At 38.7% G+C, this 26,273-nt stretch overlaps 1 protein-coding gene across 1 annotated transcript in view; it reads left to right on the forward strand.

Moving 5' to 3' along the window:
* ANO4 (anoctamin 4) overlaps positions 1-26,273 on the forward strand; it is a 333,674-nt gene that overhangs the window by 164,506 nt on the left and 142,895 nt on the right. The window contains exons 6-7 of the mRNA XM_081311559.1: positions 22,120-22,220; positions 25,506-25,550. Coding sequence (XP_081167685.1) covers positions 22,120-22,220; positions 25,506-25,550 — 146 coding nt within the window. The remainder of the gene's footprint in view (positions 1-22,119; positions 22,221-25,505; positions 25,551-26,273) is intronic.

The raw sequence follows: 26,273 nt of genomic DNA on the forward strand, positions 1-26,273 counted from the left end.
CCTCTTTCAGTTGAAATTGTGCAGGAAAACCAGCTACTCTGTGTCTTCCAAGAATGAAGTTTTTAGTCTACAGGTTTACAACCTGCTGGAAAGACTGAGAGTGAAGGTCAGGGAAGCGGCCTCCAGCTACTTCAGATTAAAACACCACAGAATAGGGAAGTGGGGTCTTGGGAGTTACATGAAGCCTTTGGGAACCCCAAGAGTATCTGACGCAACACTCAGAAACTTACCTGAAGCTGCTTAGAACCTTGCATCTGCCCATACGACTGCCTCTGTCTGCCTTCCTAAAGGAAGAAATGACCTCTCCCTTTACACCTTTCAGATCTTACCCGAGCACCTCACCTTGTGGACCCTAACCCTAACTCCATGGCGAAGGGGATTTTGTAAAGTATAGTACCAGTTTCTCTTTGTCAAAGCAGAGGAAGCCTCAGAAGGAGATGTCAGAGATGCCAGGCTGACAACAAACAGTATAGGGTACAGCTACAAACCCTCCTCCTAACAGACCCCGTATCCCTTCAGTGAAGACTGTGCTAGCCCCATCTCTGTGAAACCCTAATGGTTTCACAATTGTGACACATGCACTCTAACACCTGTATTCAAGATGATGGAGGAGCAACCATTTCTGGTTCTTCATGTGAGCATGCCTGGCTCAGATTTCCTCCCCAACACTCACACCTTTGTTCTGACACCAACATTAGGTGGTTCTTCATTTAAAGCAGAGCTATATTCATTGAGACCCAAACTTTAATTGGGGAGTTAGTAGCATCACTCTGCATAAAGAAACATCTTGTGTTTTGATGAAGGGAAAGAGGAAAGAAGAAAAGAAAGGCAAGGTGAAAGTTCCTTGCCCTATAACTGTCCACAAAGAAATAAAGAAAGGTTCCCTCCACAATTCTGGCCCCTGCTGTGTCAGTGTATTAATTTTTATTCAAGGGTGCTTTGAATCTCTGTTATATTCCAGGCTCTTTGCCAGACACTAGGCAATCAAAAATGAATAAGTGTTACAGTTATCTGTAGTTTCATAACAAAAAACTTCACAATTTGGTGGCTTAAAATGACCTTCATTTATTTTGCTCTCAAACCTGTAACTGGGCAAGACTGAATAGGACAGCTTCTTTTGGGGGTATCAGGTGAAACAGCACCACTAGCGCCTGGAGAACTCCTATCCAGGCTGGAAGTTAGTGTTGGCTGGCAGTTGAGCACCCAGCCAGGACTGTGGGCTGCAGACCTGGTCTCTTCCATTCCTCATGATATGGTGGCTGGGTTCGAAGATGGATGCTCAATTCTGTGATCTAGCTCCAGAAGCAGTGTCTTCTGTTGTATTCCACTGGTAAAGGCTGGATTAAAGAGAAAGGACATAGATCCCACTACTTAATGGGGAGTGGTAAGATTCTATATGATGTGTGGGATAAGAGAGAATGTGGGAGCCATCACTGGAAAATACAATTGGCCATGATGTACTCCTTGGGCTTGAGGAGCTCACTGATCAACGATGAAAGCAAACATGAAACAGGAATAGAGTCTGAAAGACTCTAAGATAACAAGAGACACTAAGATAATTTTATGCTTTTTCCAGAGATTTCTGGAAGCTTAAACGAGGTGACATGGGTCTTAAAGGATGAGTAAGTATTTACCTTGCTGGAAGATACAAGGGCATGACATTCCAGATGGCAAACATGAGCAAAGACACAATGAGCTCTGGATTGAGGCATCCTGGCTCCTGTGTGCATCTCTTCTTCCCAGTTGGAGAGTGAATTCCATGAGGACCCCACGGGTTTGCCCACAATGCCTGGCCCACCTCTTCATCTCAACTAGCACAGAGTTTATGCTCATTCAGCAATTTCCCCTGCATACAATGCATGACAGATGAAATTGTTCTTCTAACCCTTGGTGACAAGCCTAGCCTGATATGTATATTTTAGTTAACTTCCCCCCAAATGCTCTAACTTAATATAATTTAGTTTCTTTACAACCAAATCCATATACTTCTATTTAAATAAAGAGTCATATCATTGGTAGATTTCTTTTGGACCAGGGTTCAACTAAACCACCTGCACCTGCTATCATGATCTTGGTGGTCTTGCAGGAAGATGACATTTATTGCTCTCTAGGGTCCTTTGTTTTTCAGTTCCATCTTCCATTCTTACTCTTTCTATTCATGTTGAAATCATAAAGAGCTTATAAAGCTTTATAAAAGACCAGGAGTAGAGCAGGCTGAAGAATGAAACTATACTAACTATGATTTCCTTGACCTTAGCAGGCCAGCAGGAAGGAAAGAAAATTACACATGGGGAGACCTTGTGTCCATTAGTGTTTCAGAAATGCATTATGTTGCCCCCGGGGCTCCTTCCTCCTCCTCCTCCTCCTCCTCCTCCTCCTCCTCCTCCTCCTCCTCCTCCCCCTCCTCCTCCCCTAAAGTTTTCTTAGCTCAGCTAGGATATTATTTTGGATTGTATAGCAGTAAATCACTTTGGCATTCATTTGAGGCTGTCTTTATTCAGTTTCTCTCAGACTCTAATAAGTGCCTTTGGGTCTTCTGAAAACCAGTTCTTCATTCAGTGACTTATGCAGAGTTCAGAACAGTTATAACAGGATAACCTGTTTAAGGTGGCCTCTGTTGCTTCTGATTGCCAGAAGGGATCTCCCACCCCCACAGTTCTCTGTACAAACTCCAACTGGATGAAAAGCTGTTAGTCATGATTCTTTATGTCACCTAGTGACATAAAGAATTTGGTCTGTATTTGGTTGTGTTTGGTCTGTATTTGGTTGGCAAAACAAAGATAAGCAATCAGCAAGTAATTTCTAATCTTAGTTTGTGATTTTCCTTTTTTTTTTCTTTTTCCATTTATATGTAGTAAGAGTATACCTTAATCCCCCTATGAAATAAAGTTTCTTAAGGGAAAAAGTTATAACTCTTAAATACTTTGATCTAAGTTGGAAATGAAAGTTGCTCTGAATGGCCTGAAATATTGTACTAAATGTCATTGAAAGACACACCGACGGTGATAATGAGCCCCTGGTTAATTGTACCAATGATTTTTTTTTTAGCCATCATGTAATTTTCTTCATTATTTCTCTGACTCCATTGTCCATCATCATGACCACTCACTCGCAAGCCCCTGAATTCTTTCATTCCTTTATTCCTTAGACTTATTTGCCTGGCAAAGACTTGACTTTGGTTAAGCCCCACCTTCTTTGCCTGCATCTGAGTGGTTGAATGTTGCTGAAGAAAACAGACCATTTGGTTTATTTTAAATCATGACTAGTCTCAGATGGTACCAAAGAATGGCCAGGCAGCCTCAGAGTTTTGCCTCCATCCTGTATACCTGTTAAGTAACTTTATTGCTCCTGGATTTCCTCCTTCTAGTCTCCCTCCATCACTTCCTTTCTTTCCTAGCTTCTTTCTGTCTTTCATTTATTTATTTTTTAATGTCAATCATTCAGTAAACATACAGTGCCTGGCATGGTGCTGGGTACTTGGAATCCATCAGTGAACAAACCATGAGTTCTAACCTTATGGAACTCAACTTCTAGTGAGGGTGACAATATACATAATGAGTAAGTAAGCAACGCGTGATGTTGTAGAAGGTGGTAAATGGATGGCAAAGGAGAAGTCAACAGAGAACGGGCAGGGGTATATGGAGCCGAAGGCATGGTGATTTTAAATAGGGTGTTGGGTGGGGGCTCACTGAAGATGACATGTGACAGCAGCCAGGAGGACCTGAGGGAGTTGGTCCACGGCTATTTCACATTATCCTCCTGCCTCTCACCTTTCCTTCTGTAACCCCCCTCCACAGCACACCGCCTATACTATGATAGGAAATAGAAGCACTGAGACAGGATCTTCCATGGCTCTCCACATTCTCCACATCTCCTGTCCTTACTATGTGTGGAGGGTCTGCCACCATCCCGGGAGCTCTCCTAATATCCACTGAATCCCTTCTGGCTCACCTTCTCAAGGACTCTGATGCTGCCATTGTCCCTTCTCCCCTGCATCGTCACTTTTGCCTCTTAGTCATTACACACTTGCCTCTGAAACTTGAGTCTTAAGAAGAAAACTCCTGCATCCCCGTGTTCTCCTGTAATGATGACCCCTTTTCTCTTCTACACCACACATACACACACACACACACACACACACACAAAAGAAAAAAATTCTTGAAGATTTGCCTAGTGTCCTGTCTCCAATTCCTTTCTCCCTCAACATTCCACAGAAACCACTTTCATATATATATCACCTAGGGACGGATTCAGCGTTCCTCCATCCTGTTATCTCACTGGCCTTACCAGCAGCTTTCCTTCACGTGGTAGATTGTATCCTCCGTGGAAAAGCCTTCTCTTCTTGGCTTTGGAGACATCGCGTGCTTTCCTAGATGTCTCCCTTCTCGGCCCCTTTCTCTTCTGTTTAACCTCTAAATTTTAGGGGGTCTTAATCTTGGGTCCCCTTTCTTTCTGTAACTCCATCTCCCTGTGATCTTATCCTTCCAGTGACATGTAAGACTTCTTCACGTGACTCAAGGTTTTGTCATTTTCAGAGGCTTCAGGCAGCAGGATTTACTTGACCTCAGGATGGCAGGACAGAGGGTAGGAACAGCTCTTACTAGTTACCTGAGATCCAGGATAATAGGACCTTCATTCAGAAACCTGAATTTGTGTCCAGGAAGCATGAATTACATACCAGTCTTCACAAGTGTGCTCACAACTCAGGGCTTGGAGTTTATCATATGGCTCCAGTCTCTGTTGTGGGCCAGGAAGCTTAGACTTCCATATGCCCCAGGGGAGAATACCAGGTGCCAGGAGCATACCAGTGGTCACCACAGTATGGTTTAAATATGTCGGATGGGATGAACTGAATGTACGATGAATATGTGTGTGTGCATTACCATACACACACACACACACACACACACACAAACACATACATATATACATCACCACAGTACGTTTTAAATTATTTATACATACACACACACACTATGCCAATGAGGAACTGATGTGAATTGTGGTATAATCTATAAAAGATTTCTCTGTTATAAAAATCATATGAGCCAAATTTCTCAACAATTTTTTTTTATAATCTTTCATTTAAAACACTAGGTGAACTATACCACTATGTGCACTGTAGCATCTTCTAATATTGGTCAGTATTCTACCAAGAGATCAATATAAAAAGCCTAGGAGAGATTTTGTAGCATTTTCCAAGTGCATTAGAAAGTGTTTCCAAAGTTAAATTGCTTCTTCACTAGCAGCAGACACCAAAGTTTCTGTCCTTTCTGGGTCATGCTTATTTCATGGCTGTTAATTGCAGCAGCTTTCTAAGGGCATAAAGACACTCGGGTTACTGAATGGATCATAGCTGTGAATAGCCATCAGCAGATTGATCATGTGTGATAATGAAAAGCATAGCTATGATGATTGAGTTGTCCCCAAGTTCAAATTAATCTCATACACCATCTTGATGAAATAGGGAAAACGTTCTGATAGTCTGTAGCAAGTGAAAGGATTTGGGGAGATTAATGGATCAGAACTGACATTGCTTGCTTGTGAGAGGACATTTGGAGCTGCATGGTAGGAGTATCCACAAAGGCAGACTTTCCTCTCCCAGTGGATATTGGACTAACTTCTGTTCATATTCTTCACATTATTACTAATATGATAGTTGCTCTGCTGAATTGAGAGTTCTTCACCTTCTTTATATCTCTAGGCTCCAACGTAGAACCTATAAACTAGGCAATGTAGTCCATAGAAGTTAAGATTATCTTTACATGTTTGTTGAGTGACTTTATGAATGGATATGATATGAGATAGAGAAAATATTTGCTTTGTATAATAGATCAGTCTAAGCAAGTGATCTATGACATAGAGGCTATTCTATGTCAGCGTGTATTAATTGGTACTCTGCATCAGATAGAATTCCTCCTCTCTGATGACCTTGAGGACAGATGTGACCATTTGACTACTTATATCTGATTAAATAGACACAAAATTGTATGCATTCTTATAAGGACCTCTGAGCTCTGCCTTCCCTCTGTCAGAGTGCCCTATAAGAATGAACCACTGAGTCACTAAAGTGAGCTGACCTGTAATGGATAAGTAGCATGAAAAGGAAATCAAGAAATAAATCTTTTTCGTAACACCAATCAATATAAATGTAATTAAATTTTTCTAATAGTCACATATAAAAATTAAAAAGAAACAGACAAAATTAATGTTTAATTTAATCCAAAAGATCTAAAATACTATTATTTAAACATGCAATCAATATAGAAATGATTGAGATATTTTATATTCTTTGTGTATGTATGTGTACTAAGTTTCAAAATCTGGCATATATTTTACACAGAGAACACATTTCAGTGTGAATTAGCTGTATTTCAAGTTCTCAGTAGCCATATGGGGCTAGTGGCTATCTTATAGAGGGTTACGATATCATTTTAAGTCACTGATGTTTGGTGATTACTTATTCCTGCAGCATAACAAAATCCAACCTAACTATTACACCAAAAATTGATTTTCCTCAGATACCTTGGATGCAGGGTTCTTTAGGCTTGATGTGGGGGTCACTTGGGGTGATGAAATGTAACCAAGAGTGTGCTACATTGTATTCACTTAATGGCAATACAGAGAACCTGTGTTGAAAGTGAAGATTGTGCTTAGTTCCTCAGCACTGGACATCTCCTGATTGAAGCTTAGGGCAGAGTTCACTTGAGTTTCTCATAAATTTAACCACGTTGACCTCTGCAGTGTCAAGAAGGTGAACATCTTTCCGTTTTGGCAAGGTAGTCAGTAATGTGAGAAGGCTACACAAAGTCTAGATCCCAAGATGTTTAATTTGGAAAACAGTCAATCTCGATACATGTATGCATAGTAACATCCAGGGTGTTGGGCATAGAGCTGTGGGGGAAGTTGTAACGTCTCACAGATAACAGTGAACTATATAATTACGGCATTAAATAATTAACACGTGACAGGCATTAGTTTTATATCACTGCAGAAGAGATCACCTCAAACTTAGAAACATCAACATATTTGTGCTCCCCTAGTTTCTGAGGGTCAGAAATCTGGGTACAGCTCAGCTAGGTTCTTCTGAGGCTGCCCTCAAGGTGTCAGCCAGTTTGCTCTCCTTTCCAGAGCTTAAGGTCCTCTCCCACAGTTACGTAGTTCCTGTGGTTGTAGGAGTGGAGGCCCCGTTTTCTTGGCTCTCAGCTGGAGATTCTTCTTGTCTTCTAGCTGCCACTCAAAACTCCCTGTCCTCACAGAGCCTCTTTTATTTATTTATTTATTTATTTATTTTTCTTTTTTTTTTTTATTGGTTGTTCACAACGTTACAAAGCACTTGACATATCATACTTCATACATTAGACTGAAGTGGGTTATGAACTCCCAATTTTACCCCAAATGCAGATTGCAGAGTCACATCGGTTACACATCCACAATTTTACATAATGCCCTATTGGTAATTGTTGTACTCTGCTCCCTTTCCTATCCCCCACTATCCCCCCTCCCCTCCCTTTTACTCTCTCTACCCCATCTACTGTAATCCATCTCCCTCCTTATTTATTTTCCCATTCCCCACCCAGCCTCTTATATGTAATTTTGTATAGCAATGAGGGTCTCCCTTCATTTCCATGCAATTTTCCTCATCTCTCCCTTTCCCTCCCCTCTCATGTCACTGATTAATGTTACTCTTTTCTTCCTACTCTTCCTCCCTGCTCTGTTCATATTTGCTCTCATTATATCAAAGAAGACATTTGGCACTTGTTTTTTAGGGATTGGCTAGCTTCACTAAGCATAATCTGCTCTAGTGCTGTCCATTTCCCTGCAAATTCTATGATTTTGTCATTTTTTATTGCTGCATAGTACTCCATTGTGTATAGATGCCACATTTTTTTTATCCATTCATCTACTGAGGGGCATCTGGGTTGGTTCCACAGTCTAGCAATTGTGAATTGTGCTGCTATGAACATCGATGTGGCAGTATCCCTGTAGCATGCTCTTTTAAGGTCTTCAGGGAATAGTCCAAGAAGGGCAATAGCAGGGTCAAATGGTGGTTCCATTCCCATCTTTCCCAGGAATCTCCAAACTGCTTTCCAAATTGGCCGCACCAATTTGCAGTCCCACCAGCAATGTACAAGTGTACCCTTTTCTCCACAACCTCTCCAGCACTTCTTGTTGTTTGACTTCATAGTGGCTGCCAATCTTACTGGAGTGAAATGGTATCTTAGGGTGGTTTTGATTTGCATTTCTCTGACTGCTAGAGATGGTGAGCATTTTTTCATGTACTTATTGATTGATTGTATATCCTCCTCTGAGAGGTGTCTGTTCAGGTCCTTTGCCCATTTGTTGATTGGGTTATTTGTTATCTTATTGTCTAATTTTTTGAGTTCTTTGTATACTCTGGATATTAGGGCTCTATCTGAAGTGTGAGGAGTAAAGATTTGTTCCCAGGATGTAGGCTCCCTGTTTACCTCTCTTATTGTTTCTCTTGCTGAGAAAAAACTTTTAAGTTTAATTAAGTCCCATTTGTTGATTCTTGTTGTTAACTCTTGTGCTATGGGTGTCCTATTAAGGAATTTGGAGCCCGACCCCACAATATGTAGATCGGAGCAAACTTTTTCTTCTATCAGACGCAGAGTCTCTGGTTTGATATCAAGTTTCCTGATCCATTTTGAATTAACTTTTGTGCATGGCGAGAGAAAGGGATTAAGTTTCATTTTGTTGCATATGGATTTCCAGTTTTCCCAACACCATTTGTTGAAGATGCTATCCTTCCTCCATTGCATGCTTTTAGCCCCTTTATCAAATATAAGATAGTTGTAACTTTGTGGATTAGTCTCTGTGTCCTCTATTCTATACCATTGGTCCACCCGCCTGTTTTGGTACCAGTACCATGCTGTTTTTGTCACTATTGCTCTGTAATATAGTTTGAAATCTGGTATCGCTATACCACCTGATTCACACTTCCTGTTTAGAATTGCTTTTGCTATTCTGGGTCTTTTATTTTTCCATATGAATTTCATGATTGCTTTGTCAATTTCTACAAGATATGCCGTTGGGATTTTGATTGGCATTGCATTAAACCTATAGAGAACTTTTGGTAATATCGCCATTTTGATGATGTTAGTTCTGCCTATCCATGAACAGGGTATGTTTTTCCATCTTCTAAGATCTTCATCAACTTCTCTCTTTAGGATTCTGTAGTTTTTATTATATAAATCTTTCACCTCTTTTGTTAGGTTAATTCCCAAGTATTTTATTTTTTTTGAGGATATCGTGAATGGAGTGTTTTTCCTCATTTCCGTTTCAGAAGTTTTGTCGCTGATATACAGAAATGCCTTTGATTTATGCGTGTTGATTTTATATCCTGCCACTTTGCTGAATTCATTTATTAGTTCTAGTAGTTTCTTTGTAGACCCTTTTGGGTCTTCTAGGTATAGAATCATGTCATCTGCAAATAGTGATAATTTAAGTTCTTCTTTTCCAATTTTTATGCCTTTAATTTCTTTCGTCTAATTGCTCTGGCCAGTGTTTCGAGAACTATATTGAATAGAAGTGGAGATAGAGGGCATCCCTGTCTTGTTCCGGATTTTAGAGGGAATGCCTTCAACTTTTGTCCATTCAGAATGATGCTAGCCTGCGGCTTAGCATAGATAGCTTTTACAATGTCAAGGTAAGTTCCTGTTATCCCTAATTTTTCTAATGTTTTGAACATAAAGGGATGCTGTACTTTGTCAAATGCTTTCTCTGCATCTATTGAGATGATCATATGGTTCTTATCTTTAAGTCTATTGATGTGGTGAATAACATTTATTGATTTCCGTATGTTGAACCATCCTTGCATCCCAGGGATGAATCCTACTTGGTCATGGTGCACAATTTTTTTGATGTGTTTTTGTATTCGATTCGCCAGAATTTTATTGAGGATTTTTGCATCTAGGTTCATTAGAGATATTGGTCTGTAGTTTTCTTTCTTTGAGGTGTCTTTGTCTGGTTTCGGAATCAGGGTGATGTTGGCCTCATAGAATGAATTTGGAAGAGCTCCCTCTTTTTCTATTTCCTGAAATAACTTGAAAAGTATTAGTATTAATTCTTCTTTAAAGGTTTTGTAAAACTCCGCTGTATACCCATCCGGTCCTGGGCTTTTCTTGGTTGGTAGTCTTTTGATGGCTTCTTCAATTTCATCCATTGATATTGGTCTGTTCAAATTGTGTGTATCCTCCTGACTCAGTCTGGGAAAATCATATGACTTAAGAAATTTATCGATGTCTTCACTATCTTCTATTTTGTTGGAATATAGGTTTTCAAAATAATTTCTTATTGTCTTCTGTATTTCTGTAGCATCTGTTGTGATATTGCCTTTTTCATCCTGTATGTTAGTAATTTGAGTTCTCTCTCTTCTTCTCTTCGTTAGCATGGCTAAAGGTCTGTCGATCTTATTTATTTTTTCGAAAAACCAACTTTTAGTTTTGTTAATTTTTTCAATAGTTTCTTTTGTTTCAATTTCATTGATTTCCACTCTAATTTTAATTATTTCTAGCCTTCTGCTACATTTGCTGTTGTTTTGCTCTTCCTTTTCTAGGGCTTTGAGATGAAGTGTGAGTTCATTTATTTGTAGGTTTTTTCTTTTTTTGAGGAATGACCACCAGGCGATGAATTTTCCTCTTAAAACTGCTTTCATTGTGTCCCATAGATTCCGATATGTTGTGTCTGTATTTTCATTTATCTCTAAGAATTTTTTGATTTCCTCCTTTATGTCTTCTGTAACCCATTGATCATTCAGTAACATATTGTTCATTTTCCATGTGATGTAGGATTTTTCCTTCCTTCTTTTATCATTGATTTCCAATTTCATTCCATTATGATCAGATAAAATGCATGGTATTATCTCCACCCCTTTATATTTACTGAGGGTTGCCCTATGGCATAATATATGGTCTATTTTTGAGAAGGATCCATGTGCTGCTGAGAAAAAAGTATATCCATTTGATGATGGTTGATATATTCTATATATGTCAGTTAAGTCTAGGTTGTTGATTGTGATATTGAGTTCTATAGTTTCTTTATTCAATTTTTGTTTGGAGGATCTGTCCAATGGTGAGAGAGGTGTGTTGAAGTCACCCATAATTATTGTGTTGTGGTCTATTTGATTCTTGAACTTGAGGAGAATTTGTTTTATGAATGTCGCAGCACCATTGTTTGGTGCATAAATATTGATAATTGTTATGTCTTGTTGGTGAATGGTTCCTTTTAACAGTATATAATGTCCTTCCTTATCCCTTTTGATTAACTTAGTCTTGACGTCAATTTTATTCGATATGAGGATGGCCACTCCTGCTTGCTTACGAGAACTGTGTGCGTGGTATATTTTTTCCCATCCTTTCACCTTCAGCCTGTGTATGTCTTTTCCAATCAGATGTGTCTCCTGGAGGCAGCATATTGTTGGATTTGTTTTTTAATCCATGATACCAGCCTATGTCACTTTATTGGAGAGTTTAGGCCATTAACATTCAGAGTTACTATTGATATATGGTTTGAACTTCCATCTATGTTTGATTGTTTATCCTTTTTTTTTAATTAAAAAAAAATATTTAGTTTGTTTCTCCATGATTATCTTTCCCCTCGCCCTCTGTCTTTACTGAGGCACTTCCCACTGATGGTTTTGGTTATTGTTTTTCATTTCTTCCTCGTGTATTGTTTTGCTCAAAATGCTTTGCAATGCAGGTTTTCTGGCTGCAAATTCTTTTAACTTTTGTTTATCATGAAAGATCTTTATTTCGTTGTCATACCTGAAGCTTAGTTTTGCTGGATACAGAATTCTTGGTTGGCATCCAATGTCTTTCAGTGTTTGAAATACATTGTTCCATGACCTTCTTGCTTTCAGTGTCTGTGATGAAAAGTCCGTTGTTAACCGTATTGGTTTACCCCTAAATGTAATCTGTCTCCTTTCTCTTGTAGCTTTTAATATTTTCTCTTTGTTCTGTATATTAGATATCTTCATAACAATGTGTCTTGGCGTTGGTCTACTGTGATTTTGTGTGCTCGGTGTCCTGTATGCATCTTCAATTTGTATATCTGTTTCCTTTTTTATTTCTGGAAAGTTTTCTGTAATTATTTCATTCAGCAGGTTTCTCATTCCCTTGGTGTGAATCTCTGTACCTTCTTCTATCCCGATGACTCGTAAGTTTGGTTTCTTCATGTTATCCCAAATCTCTTGGATGTTTTTCTCGTGATTTTTTACCAGCCTTTCTGAGTTGGCTAGACTCTTTTCAAGATGGTATATTTTGTCTTCATTATCTGACGTTCTGGTTTCTACTTGTTCCACTCTGTTAGTGATACTCTCAATTGAGTTTTTAATCTGGTTTATCGTTTCCTTCATTTCTAGAATTATTGTTTGATTATTCTTTATAATCTCTATCTCCTGATAAAGATGCTTAACTTCTTCTTTTAGGTGTTTATGTAACTCATTCTCAATGTGTTCTTTCGCTGCTTGAATTTGCTGTCTTGTATCCTCTTTGATGTTCCATTCCATCTGTCTAAGGTGTTCCTTGACGTCTTTATATGACCATTTTTCTGATGACTCTAGGTCCTCCTGAATATTTAGGCTATCCTGCATTGTTTGTACTCCTTTTCTTCCTTGTTTCTTGAAGCTGCTCATGTTGCTTCTTGTTCTGATTGACTGCTGAGTTACTGTTTATTCCTATAAATTTATTTGATGCAGATCCCGGCAGGACCCCTCTTCATGGAATTTTGCTAGGAGTTACTCAGTGTGAAGACTGCCACTGTTCCAAAGGGTCTTTTTGATCTCGTTAATGTGGAGACATTAGAGTTACTGCTTCCTCGTCGGCGGCCATGTTCCCTCCCCCTCACAGGGCCTCTTATAATATGACAGCTTCTTGCTTTCAAACCAGTTGGAGAATCCCTCTGATCTCTGGGCTCTCTTTTAAGGACTCATCTGATCAGTTCAAGGCAATCCAGGATAATCAGTTTTGATGAATTCAGTCAACTGAGTAGTATCCTAATGACAGTAGTGATAACCTTCATATTCATAGATTCCACCCACACCCCAGCACACAGGGGCTTATTCAGTGTTTCTGTGTGTGGGGGTTCTCTTAGAAGCCCATGCCTCACAACCTGAGACTTAAAGGAGTGTGAATTTATCTGGAAGAGAACCAGCATGTAAGAAGACTCTGAGACAACTCGGGGCTTGGAAATTTGGAAAGAAGAAGAAAGAAACCAGTGTGTCTGGGGCCCAGAGAGATAGGGAAAATGGCCTGAGATAAGGAGTCTCCAGAGAATGCATTAGCTGTGTTACTAGTTTTCCAGAGAGCCACTGGAAACCAGCTCACAATGCATTTTTAAAGATATCTCTGACATCAATGAGAATACACAGGCAAGGATGAAATGAGAGAGCCCAGCTATGATTGTGTTACAATATTCAAGGAGACGGCTGATGGGGACTTGGAGTTTGGTGGCAGCAGATAGAGAAGTAGGCAGAGTCAAAATAAATGTAAAAAGTAGGATAAATAAGGCTTGGAGATTAATTTGATGTAACATAAGGAAAAAAAAGTCAAGTATGACTTTGGCACCTGAGCCTTTGGGGTGGAAGATTCTACCATTTCCTGAATTTGAGAGGAGCCTTTGAGAGGAGCCATTGGAAGGAGCAGTTTTGCCAAGAAGTGGATCCATTTGGGACATATTAAGTCTGTACCAGTGAAACAACCAAGGACTTAGGCTATGACAACCTGGAACTTGGAAGAGCAGTCTAGGACAAAGATAAGAATTTTGGGAAACATCGGATTATTATAGGTGACGTCTCAAATCTTTGGGAAGGGATGAGATCTTCCAGGGATAACAAGTAAAATGATATTAGAGCCTAGTCCTTGGGGAGGCCATTTCACAGATCTATTTCTAGTGACTGATGCTAATATCATCTTAAAGGTATAAATATTATGACCATTTAGGACAGTGCAATACTTCAGAGGTTTCTCACCACCACAACACATTAGGGGTATATGTGTGTGTGTGTGTGTGTGTGTGTGTGTGTGTGTGTGTGACACACACAGAGGGGGGGAGAGGGGGGGAGGGAGTGCTACAGAGAGAAAATTGTAAGATTGCTTGGAATCAGCTACAGAGTTTTGTTTTTTTTTTTGTAACAAACTCTGATGTATCTCTAAGAGAATCAAGAATAACAGAAAAGGAAAGGAAAGGGAAAATAAAGCCTTTTGGGAAACATATGTCTTCATTTTTCAGAGAAAACTGAAGCTCAGAAAAGTGCAAGTCATTTGCCCAGTGACACACAGCTGGTAAGATAGTAGCACCCTGAGAGGAGTGGAAATTGCTTAGTGATTTCTTCCAGATCTTCAATCCTCCAGGAAAGTACATTTCTCCAAGTTTTATAGACTAGATTCCATACACATCAGTAAATCACAGCATCACCTATGGTTACCAGAATGTCCAGCAAGCATTCTGTAACTGGGGGAAGAAGGACACAGTCTCACTTCTTAGACTTATTACCATACTACCGTACCAGCTTCAGAACAACCTGGCAAGGTAGGTATTTCCCCCCACTTAACAAATGTAGAAACTGAGCCTCAGGAATTGCAGTGTACCCAGAAATACCTGTTAGTGAGTGGCAGGACCAGACTTGAAGATTGCATTTTACCACTGGCCTTAAATTCCTTGTAGGATGTTTAGAGGGGACTGTATATGCTCTGCTTTGAATTTCAATATGTCACCAATCATTTCTCCAAAGGATAAAATGCCAATGGAATCAAGTAGATGAGCAAAATGTGAAAATGCAAAATTCAGGTGAACCTCAGCTTTCTTCTTGTGGAGGACCAACTTTGAAGCCAAGTGCATTGATAAGAATCTAGACTCCATTCCTTATTCACTTTGTGACCTCAGCCAAAGCACCACACTTCTGTGTGCATTAGTTCCTCATCTGTGATAGCTTAGGATAAGAATAGTGCCCACCTCATAGGTAGTGTGAAGATGAAATGATTTAATATATGTAAAAGCTCTAAAACACTAATGCACAGTAGCACTGCGTGGCTTCTCCTGCCTTTACCACTTCTCTTTGCTCATTTCACTGTGATTTTTGTCATCCAAGAGGCTTGTCTGAGTTCCCAGTTGGAAGTTAATATCTCCTTTTCACCCCAGATTTTGAAGGTTTTGCTTTGTTCTTATAATAGCAGAGTTGTGAGAACGTGATATCCAGGTGGTTACCTTAGGGAATACAGACCAGAGATGCAAGTGCCTACATGTATTTTTCCCTTTATGCTCAGTGAATTAAAACACCAAGCATATTTATGCCTTGGGGCCTTTGCCTTTTACTTTTCTCTTATCCTAGAATGTTCTCTCCCTGTGTGATGAGACAGCCTTCTTCTAATTTCTATTCAAATATCACCTTATCAAAAGGCCTATCCACACCACTCTATCTGCAGTGCCATTTCCTCCCCACTAGTACTATTTCCTTACCCTCTCTGTTCTTCAAAGCACACCATCAGGAATATTTTATGTCTGTTGACAGCCTGTCACTCCAACAGAGCTTGAGTTCTGGGACAGCAAGGGTTTGGTCTGCTTTGTTCAAAGCTGGATTCCTAGCACCCAGAACAGCCCCTGGCACATTGTAGGCTCTCAGTAAGGTTTGCGGGATTGATGAATGGGCAAGTGAGTGAATGCTACCTTACAACTTGTATAACAAGACACATGGTCATCTGCAAAGACCACTGTGATTTCCAGTTGTTTTGCCACCTACATAAGCTTGGTACAGGCTGAATGGTTTCAGCCCCTCCACCTGCCACCTCATTTCCAGGGAAACCATCCAGTTTCCAGGGAAAACCACCTGTACATCATTCTAAACACTGGATTTTTTTTCTCATCTTTCTCACTTGGTCAATTCCATGTGACTTCAAAATCTACCTCCAATAAACCTCAAATTTATTCATTTCTCCTCTTCTTTCTGCATCCACTGTTTCCTGTCACCATCTTGTCTCACCTGACCTACTGAGACAACTTTCTTGTTCATATTTTCACTCCTGTACTCCCTCTGAATCACTCTCCACAAAATAGTCAGCACACACTTCAAAAACAAGTGATCCCTCCCATTCATGATTTTCTGTGAGACTTAGAAAATAAAATATTCTCTGCCTCATGATTTCTTGACTGGCAAGGTCTGTTCCCAATCCTCCTCTCTAGCCATCTCTCAGGTAGCTCTCACTATACAATGTCCTGACTCCTTGGCCTTTTAGGTCCTGGTACAGTCTCTGAGCCTTTGTCTTTGCTGTCCCTTCTGTTTGGAATGCTTTTCATTTTGCTCTTCCCATGGCTAATACCATCTTGAATCTTTGTCTTTAGAGAGCAACCAGCCAGTCTAAAGCAAGGGCTCTCAAATGTAATTTTAAGCCATACATTCATGTGTTGCTTAATGTTTCTCTCTTGCTCTCTAGATTGTAAATTTTGTTTACCGTGGTATATTCAGTACCTAACAGAATCCCCGATGCATTGTAGTGAGCTAATGAATGTTTTGAGTGCTATTGAATGGATATAGGAAACTGTCATAAAGAACCTGTTAGGAAGCCCTGAGAATCCTGAAGGGTCTAGTGTAAGGAATTGGGGATTTATTCTCAGGATTTCTTCTGGTTGAGGCTTGTAGCTAAAGATTAGTAAACCATTCCCAGATATTGGTCCCCTATTTTCCACCTTCCCAGGTTGTAAGTTGGATGAGTAAGAATGTTGTGCTCTTCCCATCACATATACATGGTGTGGTCTCACCTGGACATAATGAGAACGAACATATTTTTAGGTGTTCTACAAGAACCTTACCTATGTTGTGCCATTTAATACCATTCAGCCAAATAGGTGTTGCTATCATTTCTCATTTTACAATTGAATACACTGAGGCATAGAGGGGTCAAATGGCTTATGAAGATCACAGAGGTTAACAAGAATATGAACTTGTATATGTGCTTTCCAACCTCAGAATTGGCATCTTAAATGGCGCCCGTACTACAGCTGCCCAGCTGGCTCTGTACCAATACTTTCTTCCACATAATCCCAACCAGCCCTTTAAATACCACTTGTATCCCAGCCACATTTACTTTGTATCTCTGTCCCAGACTGCTGCAGACTCATTTATTAAACTACTGCATGATATCTTCTCATTGAAATTTTTAACATTTTCATAGCTGGGTTCATGATCAGCCTCCTTACCTCCATTCCCAAACTCAGTCTCCCTCAATTTCCTGTTCTCAATGTATGGTTCCAAAAATCAGGAAACCACGAATGTGAAATGTGATTTCATGATTCATACACACACACACACACACACACACTATATATATATATATATATATATATATATATATATATATATATATATATCTTTTAATTGGTTTAATTTGCTTATGGTGTGCCATTTTTTTCTCTTTTCAAATTATTGTCTTATCTAACCTTTCTTTATGAAATTGTTACATATCAAGGTGAGGACTGTGATTTATATAACTTTGTATTTCTAGCATGTAGCACATAGAAGGTGTCAATATATTCTTGTTGAATTAAAGAAAGAGGAAATATTTTCTGTTTCAGATAGTTTCCAAGCTATTTGTAAATTTCTCTGCCCATTAGTCTATGCATATTTTTTCCAAACTTCACTAAATTGTCATTTTTCTTTTCCCAGGGTTCTAACCTAAAGGACTTTTATTGCAGTATGTTAATGAAATAGCTCTGTGTTTCATAAAAGTGATTTTTATTTCTCTTCACTTTGGCACTTGCACACTTGGATTTATGTGGAAAGGGATTCTTAACAGCAAGAAAAGACCTATTTAGAAACAGCAGTGTAATCATTTAGCAGTAAAGAAAAAAAATGATACATGGGCCATGTAATTAGTAATCATCTGTTTTACATTTATTTTTCAGGGCTGAAGTTCAGACAGTGTGCAGTAACAAGCAATAGGCCATACCTTCTCAGTTCCTCCTTGAAATTTTTAATATGAATAATAAGCTCCACACCTTAAATTTTTCCCACACACATGTAAAAAGGACACACACACATGTATGTGCATGCATCCATGTGCACATGCATACGTATGCACCTGCGCGCGCGCACACACACACACACACACACACACACACCCCTAATGAATCATATCATTCAAGGGAATTCATTTAACTTTTTTTTCTCAAGATTATAAAAATAAATTACTAGCCCCCAATCTAATCCCAGTTTGTGAGTAGCTTAAATTTGCTTTGTACTACAAGAGTATCCTGTTTTGTTGCTTTGTTTTCTAAAATATGAAATTCTCTTAAGATTAGTTTATATAATCTGGTAATGGAACAATTCAGAGAATTTAAGCATTTAAAATGCATGTTTATAGACTTATCTCAGAAGTTATTAGATAAAACTCACAAATCCATCAAAAGACGTGATGTTACAGTTTGGATATAATGACCCTCAAAGTCATGTGTTTTGAAAGCTTGGTCCCCAGTGCAGCAGTGTTCAGAGGTGGGCCTTTTGGGAAGTGATTGGAAGTGATTGGTCTCTGACCTCACAATGAACTCATCCATTGGTGGATTAATAGATTGATGACATTATTGGGAGGTAGTGAAACTTCCCAGTAGGTGGGACCTCCTTGGAGGAAGGAGGTCACTAGGGGTGTGCTCTGGAAGGAAAGATCTTGTCTGCAGCCTCTTCTCCCTCTGCATCCCAGCTGTCATGAGGTGAGAAGCTTTGCTCCACCAAACCCTTCTGCCATGGTGTTTCTGCTGTGGAGCCAGATGACCATGCACTGAAACTTGTGAGCCAAAAAAAATCTCTCTTCCCCCTCTGAACTGCTTTTCTCAGGTATTTGTCACCGTTGCGAAAAGCTGACTAATGCATGTGGGTGTGGAATCATCTCTGTCTGGGACAAACATTCAGAGTGGCCACAAGCAAGTCATTTATCCTGTCTCTCTCTCCTCCTCTAAGACATCGAAGGAAAGCCTTCCTCACAACTTTGGGAATAAAGCAAGGCAACATGTGAAAGTGCTTTGACAATTACAAAGCACTATAAATAAGTAAAATGATGGCATAATTTTTGTCATTATAATTGAATAAGGCAAATGAAGTTCTTTATGTGAGGCTGAATAAATAAAAATAAAGTGTGCTTTTATGCAGAAAATAGGGGATCCCATGTTAGAATTTTAGTTGACACAGTATGTGTTCAAGATAATGAACTTGGCTTTTCCACACATAGAAATGTGGCATTTAAAATGTCCCTTAAGTGGAATATTTTAATGTATTTTCTTTAATGTTTTCATACATTCTTGGAGAATGTCTAAAATGATAATTTTTTTCCACTAGAATGTTTATTTTCTGTAGAACTAGCAGTCACAGTAAATCCATGGAGAGATTATACTCTAAGAAGTATATTCTGCTGTATATCCAGGTTTGTTTGCTTTTTTTTCAATCAGTCAGATTTTCAGTCAATCACATTCCTATGTTTTGTCTTCTTTTGTTACACAATTTTATTCTTTCAAAGCCAGATGAAAAAAAACTTAAAGGAAATCTAGTGTGTTAGTCAGCTTTGTGTGGCTATGACAAAATATCTAAGATAATCAGCTTTAAAGGAGGAAGGGTTTATTTTGGTGCATGGTTTCAGCCCATGGAAGGTTGATTCTATTGCTTTTGAGCTTATGATGAGGCAGCACATCATGAGGGGGAGCAAGTGGGAGGGCAAAGCTGCTCCATGTCAGCCAGAAAGCAAAAGAGAGACAGGAAGGGCCAGCATCTCAAAGATCCCTTCAAGAACACAATGACCTAACTTTATTCCAATAGGCCCCATGCCCTAAGGGTTCCATTACCTCCCAACTTTGTCAAATGTTAGAGACAAAAACTTCAACACAGGAGCTTCTAAGGAACATTCCAGATCCAAATTCTAGACCTAGGTGAATTTAAAGAATTCTACCACCTTGATTAAAATTTCCAATTGAAGAAGCCACAAAAACAACTCTTTTTTGTTTGTTATTTAATGTAAACAATTTTGGGGAAATATATTTCTATTTATTCTTCCTTTTGCCTTGTAACTTTGAAAATTGTGTATTTGGTATTTTCCAAAGCCAAATGCTTCTTTTAAGCTAGGGGATCATTGGAGATCACCAAGGCATCAGTGGTGGTGTGTGCACGTGTGTGTGTGTGTGTGTGTGTGTGTGTTTGTGTGTGTGTGTATTTATATGTTCTTTATGGGCGCTGAAGCCCAGGAGCTCATCTGTGCCCCCTTGACCACTTAACTTGAAGCACCTGTGTAAGGAGAATTGAATGTAGTAATTTACTGAACAAAAAACCAGTTTTACAGAGACAAAGTACTTGGTTCAGTTGTTGCTGGCTTGTCCATTTTTTGAGCAGATGCCTCATTCATCATAACCTGTTATGTTGGCTTCAGTGACAGTCACTTCTGTTTCACAGGACTCAACAGCATTCATCTGGGCCAGGTCTGACTGTTCACATATTGTTAACCACATTCATAGATTACATACAAATATTGGTATATGTTTCTTCTGTATTAGGCACTGTGCTAGGATTGGAATTACAGACCATTTCTTGTCCTCAAAAAGGATGTATTCAGTACACTACTTGTCCCAAGCTGAAAAGTAAAAACCTCATTTCAGCTTGAAGCCAGAAAAATTTTAGACCAATATCAGAGGGTGCCCACTACTACTATGGACATGGGCTGTGGCTTTTCTACCCATCAGAATTTCAGCATCACACCAGTCTCTAACACTGTAGTTGATACCAGTTTGATTTGCATAATATCTTGATTAGCTTGTATAAATTAAGTACTGCATTTATAAACCCAGCAAGAAGAAGATGAATTAAAGTATTAGACATGAATTACAATTGCATATCATCTGCAATTTAAAAAAAATATCCTTGGAGTGCAGATTTGCGCCAGTGAGACCACAAAGTTGAACACCTATTTTTGTCAACTATGCAAAAAACAAAAAAAAAGACAGTCCTAAATTGTAAAAATTTAAGTGACCTTTATTCCAATAGGCCTCATGGTCTATATGGGAAAGATCTGGAGAAATATGCAGCCACTTTAGTAATCTAGACTGGTTTAGCTCACTGTTGCCTCCTTCTCCTTCCACAATCCACCTCTTCCCCTGGTTGGTGGCACCAAAAAAGAAATTTCCTAATTGTTTCTTCATGTCCCTCCTGCCAGGGGCAGAGACCAAAACCTCTTGGATGGTTATCAGGGTATAAAGTCCTAGTTTGCTTCCGTTTTCCAAATTCCGTGTTGATAAAAAGCCCCAAAGGAGGCAAACGCTTTGGGCCAAAGAGCACAGCCCCTTGCAAAAGCTTTGCCTAATCCAACTCCAGCCCAGATTCAAATCACACGTCTCACTGGTCCCTCCATCTCCACCTCCACTAACTTGACTTTCACTTGGATGATTGAGAGTTTTTCTCCTCTTGTTTTCTGTACAACTCCCCCTTATAAGTTATTCTCCATAAAGAAGCCCCAGTGATCTTTGAACACTTTAGAAACTCCCTGAGTTCTGAAAATAAAGCCCAGTGGCCTAAGAAGTGCTGCCTGCTCTGTTTCTGCTCACTCTTCCAGCCCCTTCTCTCCCTACCTCGTGCACCGCCGCCATGCTTCTTTCTTTTCTGCCCCTTGGACACTCTGAGCAATTCCCTGGCTCACTCCCTCAGCACCCAGAACATGTGTCCCATATTCCTTTGGGTCTCAGCTTGAAGGTCACCTCCACAGAGAGGCCTTTCCTTGACTCCTTGTCCAAAGTGCTCTCCTCCCCATAACTCTTCCTCTCAGTCCTTTATCTTCAGAACCCCCATCTTTATCTGAATTTTTCTTTTAAACTTGACTTTTCCCATCGTCTTTTCTAATACTTTTTGTAGAATATAAATGCCTTCTGTCTGTCTCTCTTGTTCACAGCTGGGCCTCCAGTACCTGACACAATGGGATATTTGTTGACTGAATATATGCACATTTAAGGGGCTGACTCAAAGCTGAAGAATGCCCCAAATCATAAACTCCATTCAAGTTCATGTGTTCTGAGTTCTGACTCAATTTAAACTGTGGGAGATTTGGATATGCGTTTCAATTTAGATTCTTTTTTCTATTTCAGTCCTCTCTAATAAATAGTGACATTATCTTTGTGAAGTTGCATGCCCCATGGGAAGTTCTTGGAAGATATGCAGAACAAATGAATGTAAGGATGCCTTTCAGGTAGGTGTAAATGTATTTCCCCCCACTCCTGCTGCTGCACTGTACACCTAATATTCTCTTCTCTCAGAACAAATAAAACTGAAGTGCAGACTAGAAAGTTATTCAAGGAGAAAATTCTTCAAATGTTTAGGAAATACAAATAAGTTTTCATGGCCAGTAATGATTTCATGGCTTTTGGTGACAATTTCTGGATAATTCAGTCCCTGGCAGGTGGATATTTCAAGTGCCTGTGATTAAAAAAAGCATTTTCCAAGAGAAATTTTCATTTTAAAAGTGCTACTTCTGGGAGTCCTATGAATTGCTGCTTTAAACAGCCAGACTCTAGGCACATGCTCCTTACTGACTAGTCCCTTCCAGAAAAAACATTAAAATCTGCTTCCAGATAAACAAGGTCAAGGAATTTCATGAAAATGTGATCTATTTTTTAAATAACCTACTTTTAAATTTAAGACATCATAAATACTGTGCAAACACAAGTGTGGATATTTGTTCCAAGGGAAATAGAATATACTCTGTGTGGATTGCGGAGGTATTTGAGAGGATTATTTACCTTCATCTCACAGTGAATATCATTACTTTCCCTATAGGTTAAGAAAAAATTGATTTTCATTTGCTAGATGGAAATAAAATAAGATATTAAACCTGAAATTTTAAATGCCAAGATATGTGTGTACCAGTGAGGGGATTCAGAATGGAATCTGCTAAACGAGGAAGAGCAATTCAATACCAAGGACAGTTCCAAAGTTGAGTTAAGTACTTTGGGTTGCGTTTTGTCAGTAAGTCCAAGTCATGTACAGGAATTAGGCAAACTGGTACAAGTTTTACAAATAGCTCTTAATGGACTGTGGAAAGTTATGGAGACAAAGAATCAGTTATATTCACAGAGACAGAGAGAAACTAAAGACATGTTGAGAGAAGAACAATTTCCATTCATAGGCCTGTAATGTATCTCCCACATGCATCTTATTCTCATTGTTTATTAGTCTTTATGTCCTAATATCAAGTAAGAATAAAGACTGGGACTAGCATCTATTTTCCTGGAGGCAAAATTTTCAAAATAGATAAACATAGTTTTGATCTTATGATTTATTTTTCTATTTAAAGTGTTAAAAAGGAAATCTTTACACTCAAAAAATTTTTTTAAAAAATCATACATGCACTGAGAAAAAATATTAAAAACTTCTATACTAAAATAGTTAAATCCAGTTATTTATCAATGGTATCATAACTATCTAATATGGATTAATACCATATTAGCTGAAGAGCCAAAAGGGGAAAAAACTGCAACAAAATAAGCTTACAGAAATTGAAATGCCTTCCTCAGTCTAAATTTCACAAGACCTTCTGCCAAACACTCCTGTAATGAAGAATGTAAAAAAAAAAAAAAACTGAAAACTTGAGCAATGTTTGTGCAAAGCAACCCTTAGTACCGCAAGGATTCACATCTGAAAGGACTGGCTCATCATAGGAACAATTTCTGCATGCCCATTAGGTAGCAGAAAAGTGCCACCTCTAAGCAGCATGAATACCTTTCTGAAACAGCATTAAGAGAATATTATCCAAGCAAACAAACTGAAAATGAATGCAAATAATAATTTTCTTGTAGATGTCAGGATTCCTGAAGAAAAACAATGTTAGAAAAAAAATATTGTGTGTGGCACTAATTGGCCTCATTAACATTGATGTGATTTTACTTAAGCAAAGCTTCATTTGTTACAATCTGATGCATTTAAAATTTCTGCTATTATCTTGTCCATGGTTTCAAATATGTAACTCTAGCCTAAGGAGATAATTGCATTTCCAAAGGAGGAATTTTCCTGCTGTATTTCAATAAAATATACAAACATCAATTTGACATAATTTCAGTGTCCCAGAGAATTGTATTTGTTTTTATTATTTTCTGAGGACTATAATTCTGAATCTCAGGTTGGATATTTTACCCAACAATGTTTTAAAAGAAATTGAAGAATTGGCTTCTTAGGGGAAATTGCCAATAATACCTGCTTCTTAAATACTTATGTCTATGGATATAGCTTTAAAATGTTAATAAACTTTATTTTTAGAGCACTTACAGGTTTACAGTATATTGAGCATACAATGTAGAACATACCCATATAAACCTCCTCACCTCACAATTTCCTTATAATCATCTTACATTAGTGTAGTATATTTGTTACAATTAATGGACCAATGCTGATTCCTAATTATTAACTGAAGTCCATAGTTTGTTTAAGGTTCACTCATTTGTTACAGTTCTTTGGGTTTTGATACATGCATACCACCATGTAGCTCCCATTACAATATAACAAGGCAAACAATATCCTAAAAATCTCCTGAACTTCATCTATTCCTTCCTTCATCCTTGGCCCAAACCTGTGGCAACCACTGATCTTTTTATTGTCCCTATAGTTATTGTCACAACTATGACAAATGTTTTATAACATATAAATTTCCCCTCTTCCAAAATTGAAAAAGCTCAGTTATAGTTCAGAATACATATAAGCCACAACAGTTTCATTACTACTTCATCAATTGAAGCCTGAAATATTGAAAAGAAATTTCACTGTAATAACACATCTAACACATATATTCTTCTCTACAACCACAATGATTGTTTTTTAAGATTTAAAAAATGTAAATATACAGCAACATAAGAGATCCTTACAAAATTGATTTTTAAAATTGTTTTTATAGAATCTCTTGGTTTTATCTGCTCAATTCACCTTTAATAAGAGCCAGGGGTCAGTCAGTATGCCCCAGGTGGTTATTTTCAAGTGTGTGTTGATTCTGATAAATTAGTGTCCTTCTCATACTAGTTGTGAAATATAAATTTCTCATATTACCCCAATCTAAATCATGAGTAAAGTGTTCTATAAACTTAAAAGCTATACCAACATGGATTTAATACAATAGTGTGCCCATTAAATTATGTATCCATCTCTGTGTTTCCCCAGAAAAAAAGCTGATCTCAGCCAAATCTGTGCAAATAGCATCTGTTCCAAATCATCTCTGTGCACATGTTTTGTAGGGAAAAGGCAACCATAAAATAATTATAGTAATAAGGAAAGGGAGAAGGAGCAATGAAAGTGCCTCTTAAGATTTCATAACTCAAAAACGCATGCCCCATGTTCCTACTACATTTCTCACTGTTAATCTCTTTTTAGTTTTTTCTTCTTCACCTCTTACAGGCTTCTATCTTCAATCTCCTTTCCTTCCTTGCTAGTTCAAACTGTAACTGACGATGGGTTTTCTTCTCGACTGGCTTCATTTTTGCTGTTCTTCCAGGAGAAAAATCTATTACCTGCCCCGCCGGTACAAGTTCATGAGCAGGTTAGTAGCATGTTCTGTCACGATGGGCGTTTGTCTGTCTGCTGGCCTGTGTACTCCAACAATGACAAGGAGCTACAAACCTAGAAAGATGTCACATGGGAAAATACTGCCATGCATGGTCCAAAAACAGCTTTTTGGGGTTAGACACCCCCTCCACACATACAAAGATGACAATGTCCCCCTCTCAGAGGCTTCTCCATGACCCCTTCACACTTGAGAGGATGCAATTCATCCCTAGGTGTGTTGTGCTGCTTTTAAGCCCATTTTGTTGGACAAATTGCAAAAAATCCCAGGTATTTAGAGCATCTTTGGCCTGGAAGTTTTTTATTTTTTGTATTTTGTTTTCATATAAATCCCTCCCTCCCAGAAAGCTTCAAGTATAGATAGTCACCTTTTTACAAAGCTAATGGCTGCTCCCCCCGCCCCCCGAATGGGTGAGGTCCTTCCCTGTTAGTAACATTGTGTTAATAAAATATGCAAATGTATAACCTTATTTGGGAACTTGGGAGCTCTTCTAACCCTCTCTATTGGAGAGAGAGAGGGGGGGGGAGGGCGCGCGCGCATGAACTGAATGAAGATTTAATTTATGGTACTTTGTATCCTACTCAAGTTTGTTTTTCCTTGTTTTATGAGAGGCCAAGGAAAAAAGGAACAATACTGTCCCTTAATTGGATTTCATGGTGATCATTGGTAAATTTAATTTAAAAAATCTTAATTGCCCTT

Source organism: Spermophilus citellus, assembly GCF_964194105.1.
Source record: "Spermophilus citellus genome assembly, chromosome: 10".
Lineage (NCBI taxonomy): Eukaryota > Metazoa > Chordata > Mammalia > Rodentia > Sciuridae > Spermophilus > Spermophilus citellus.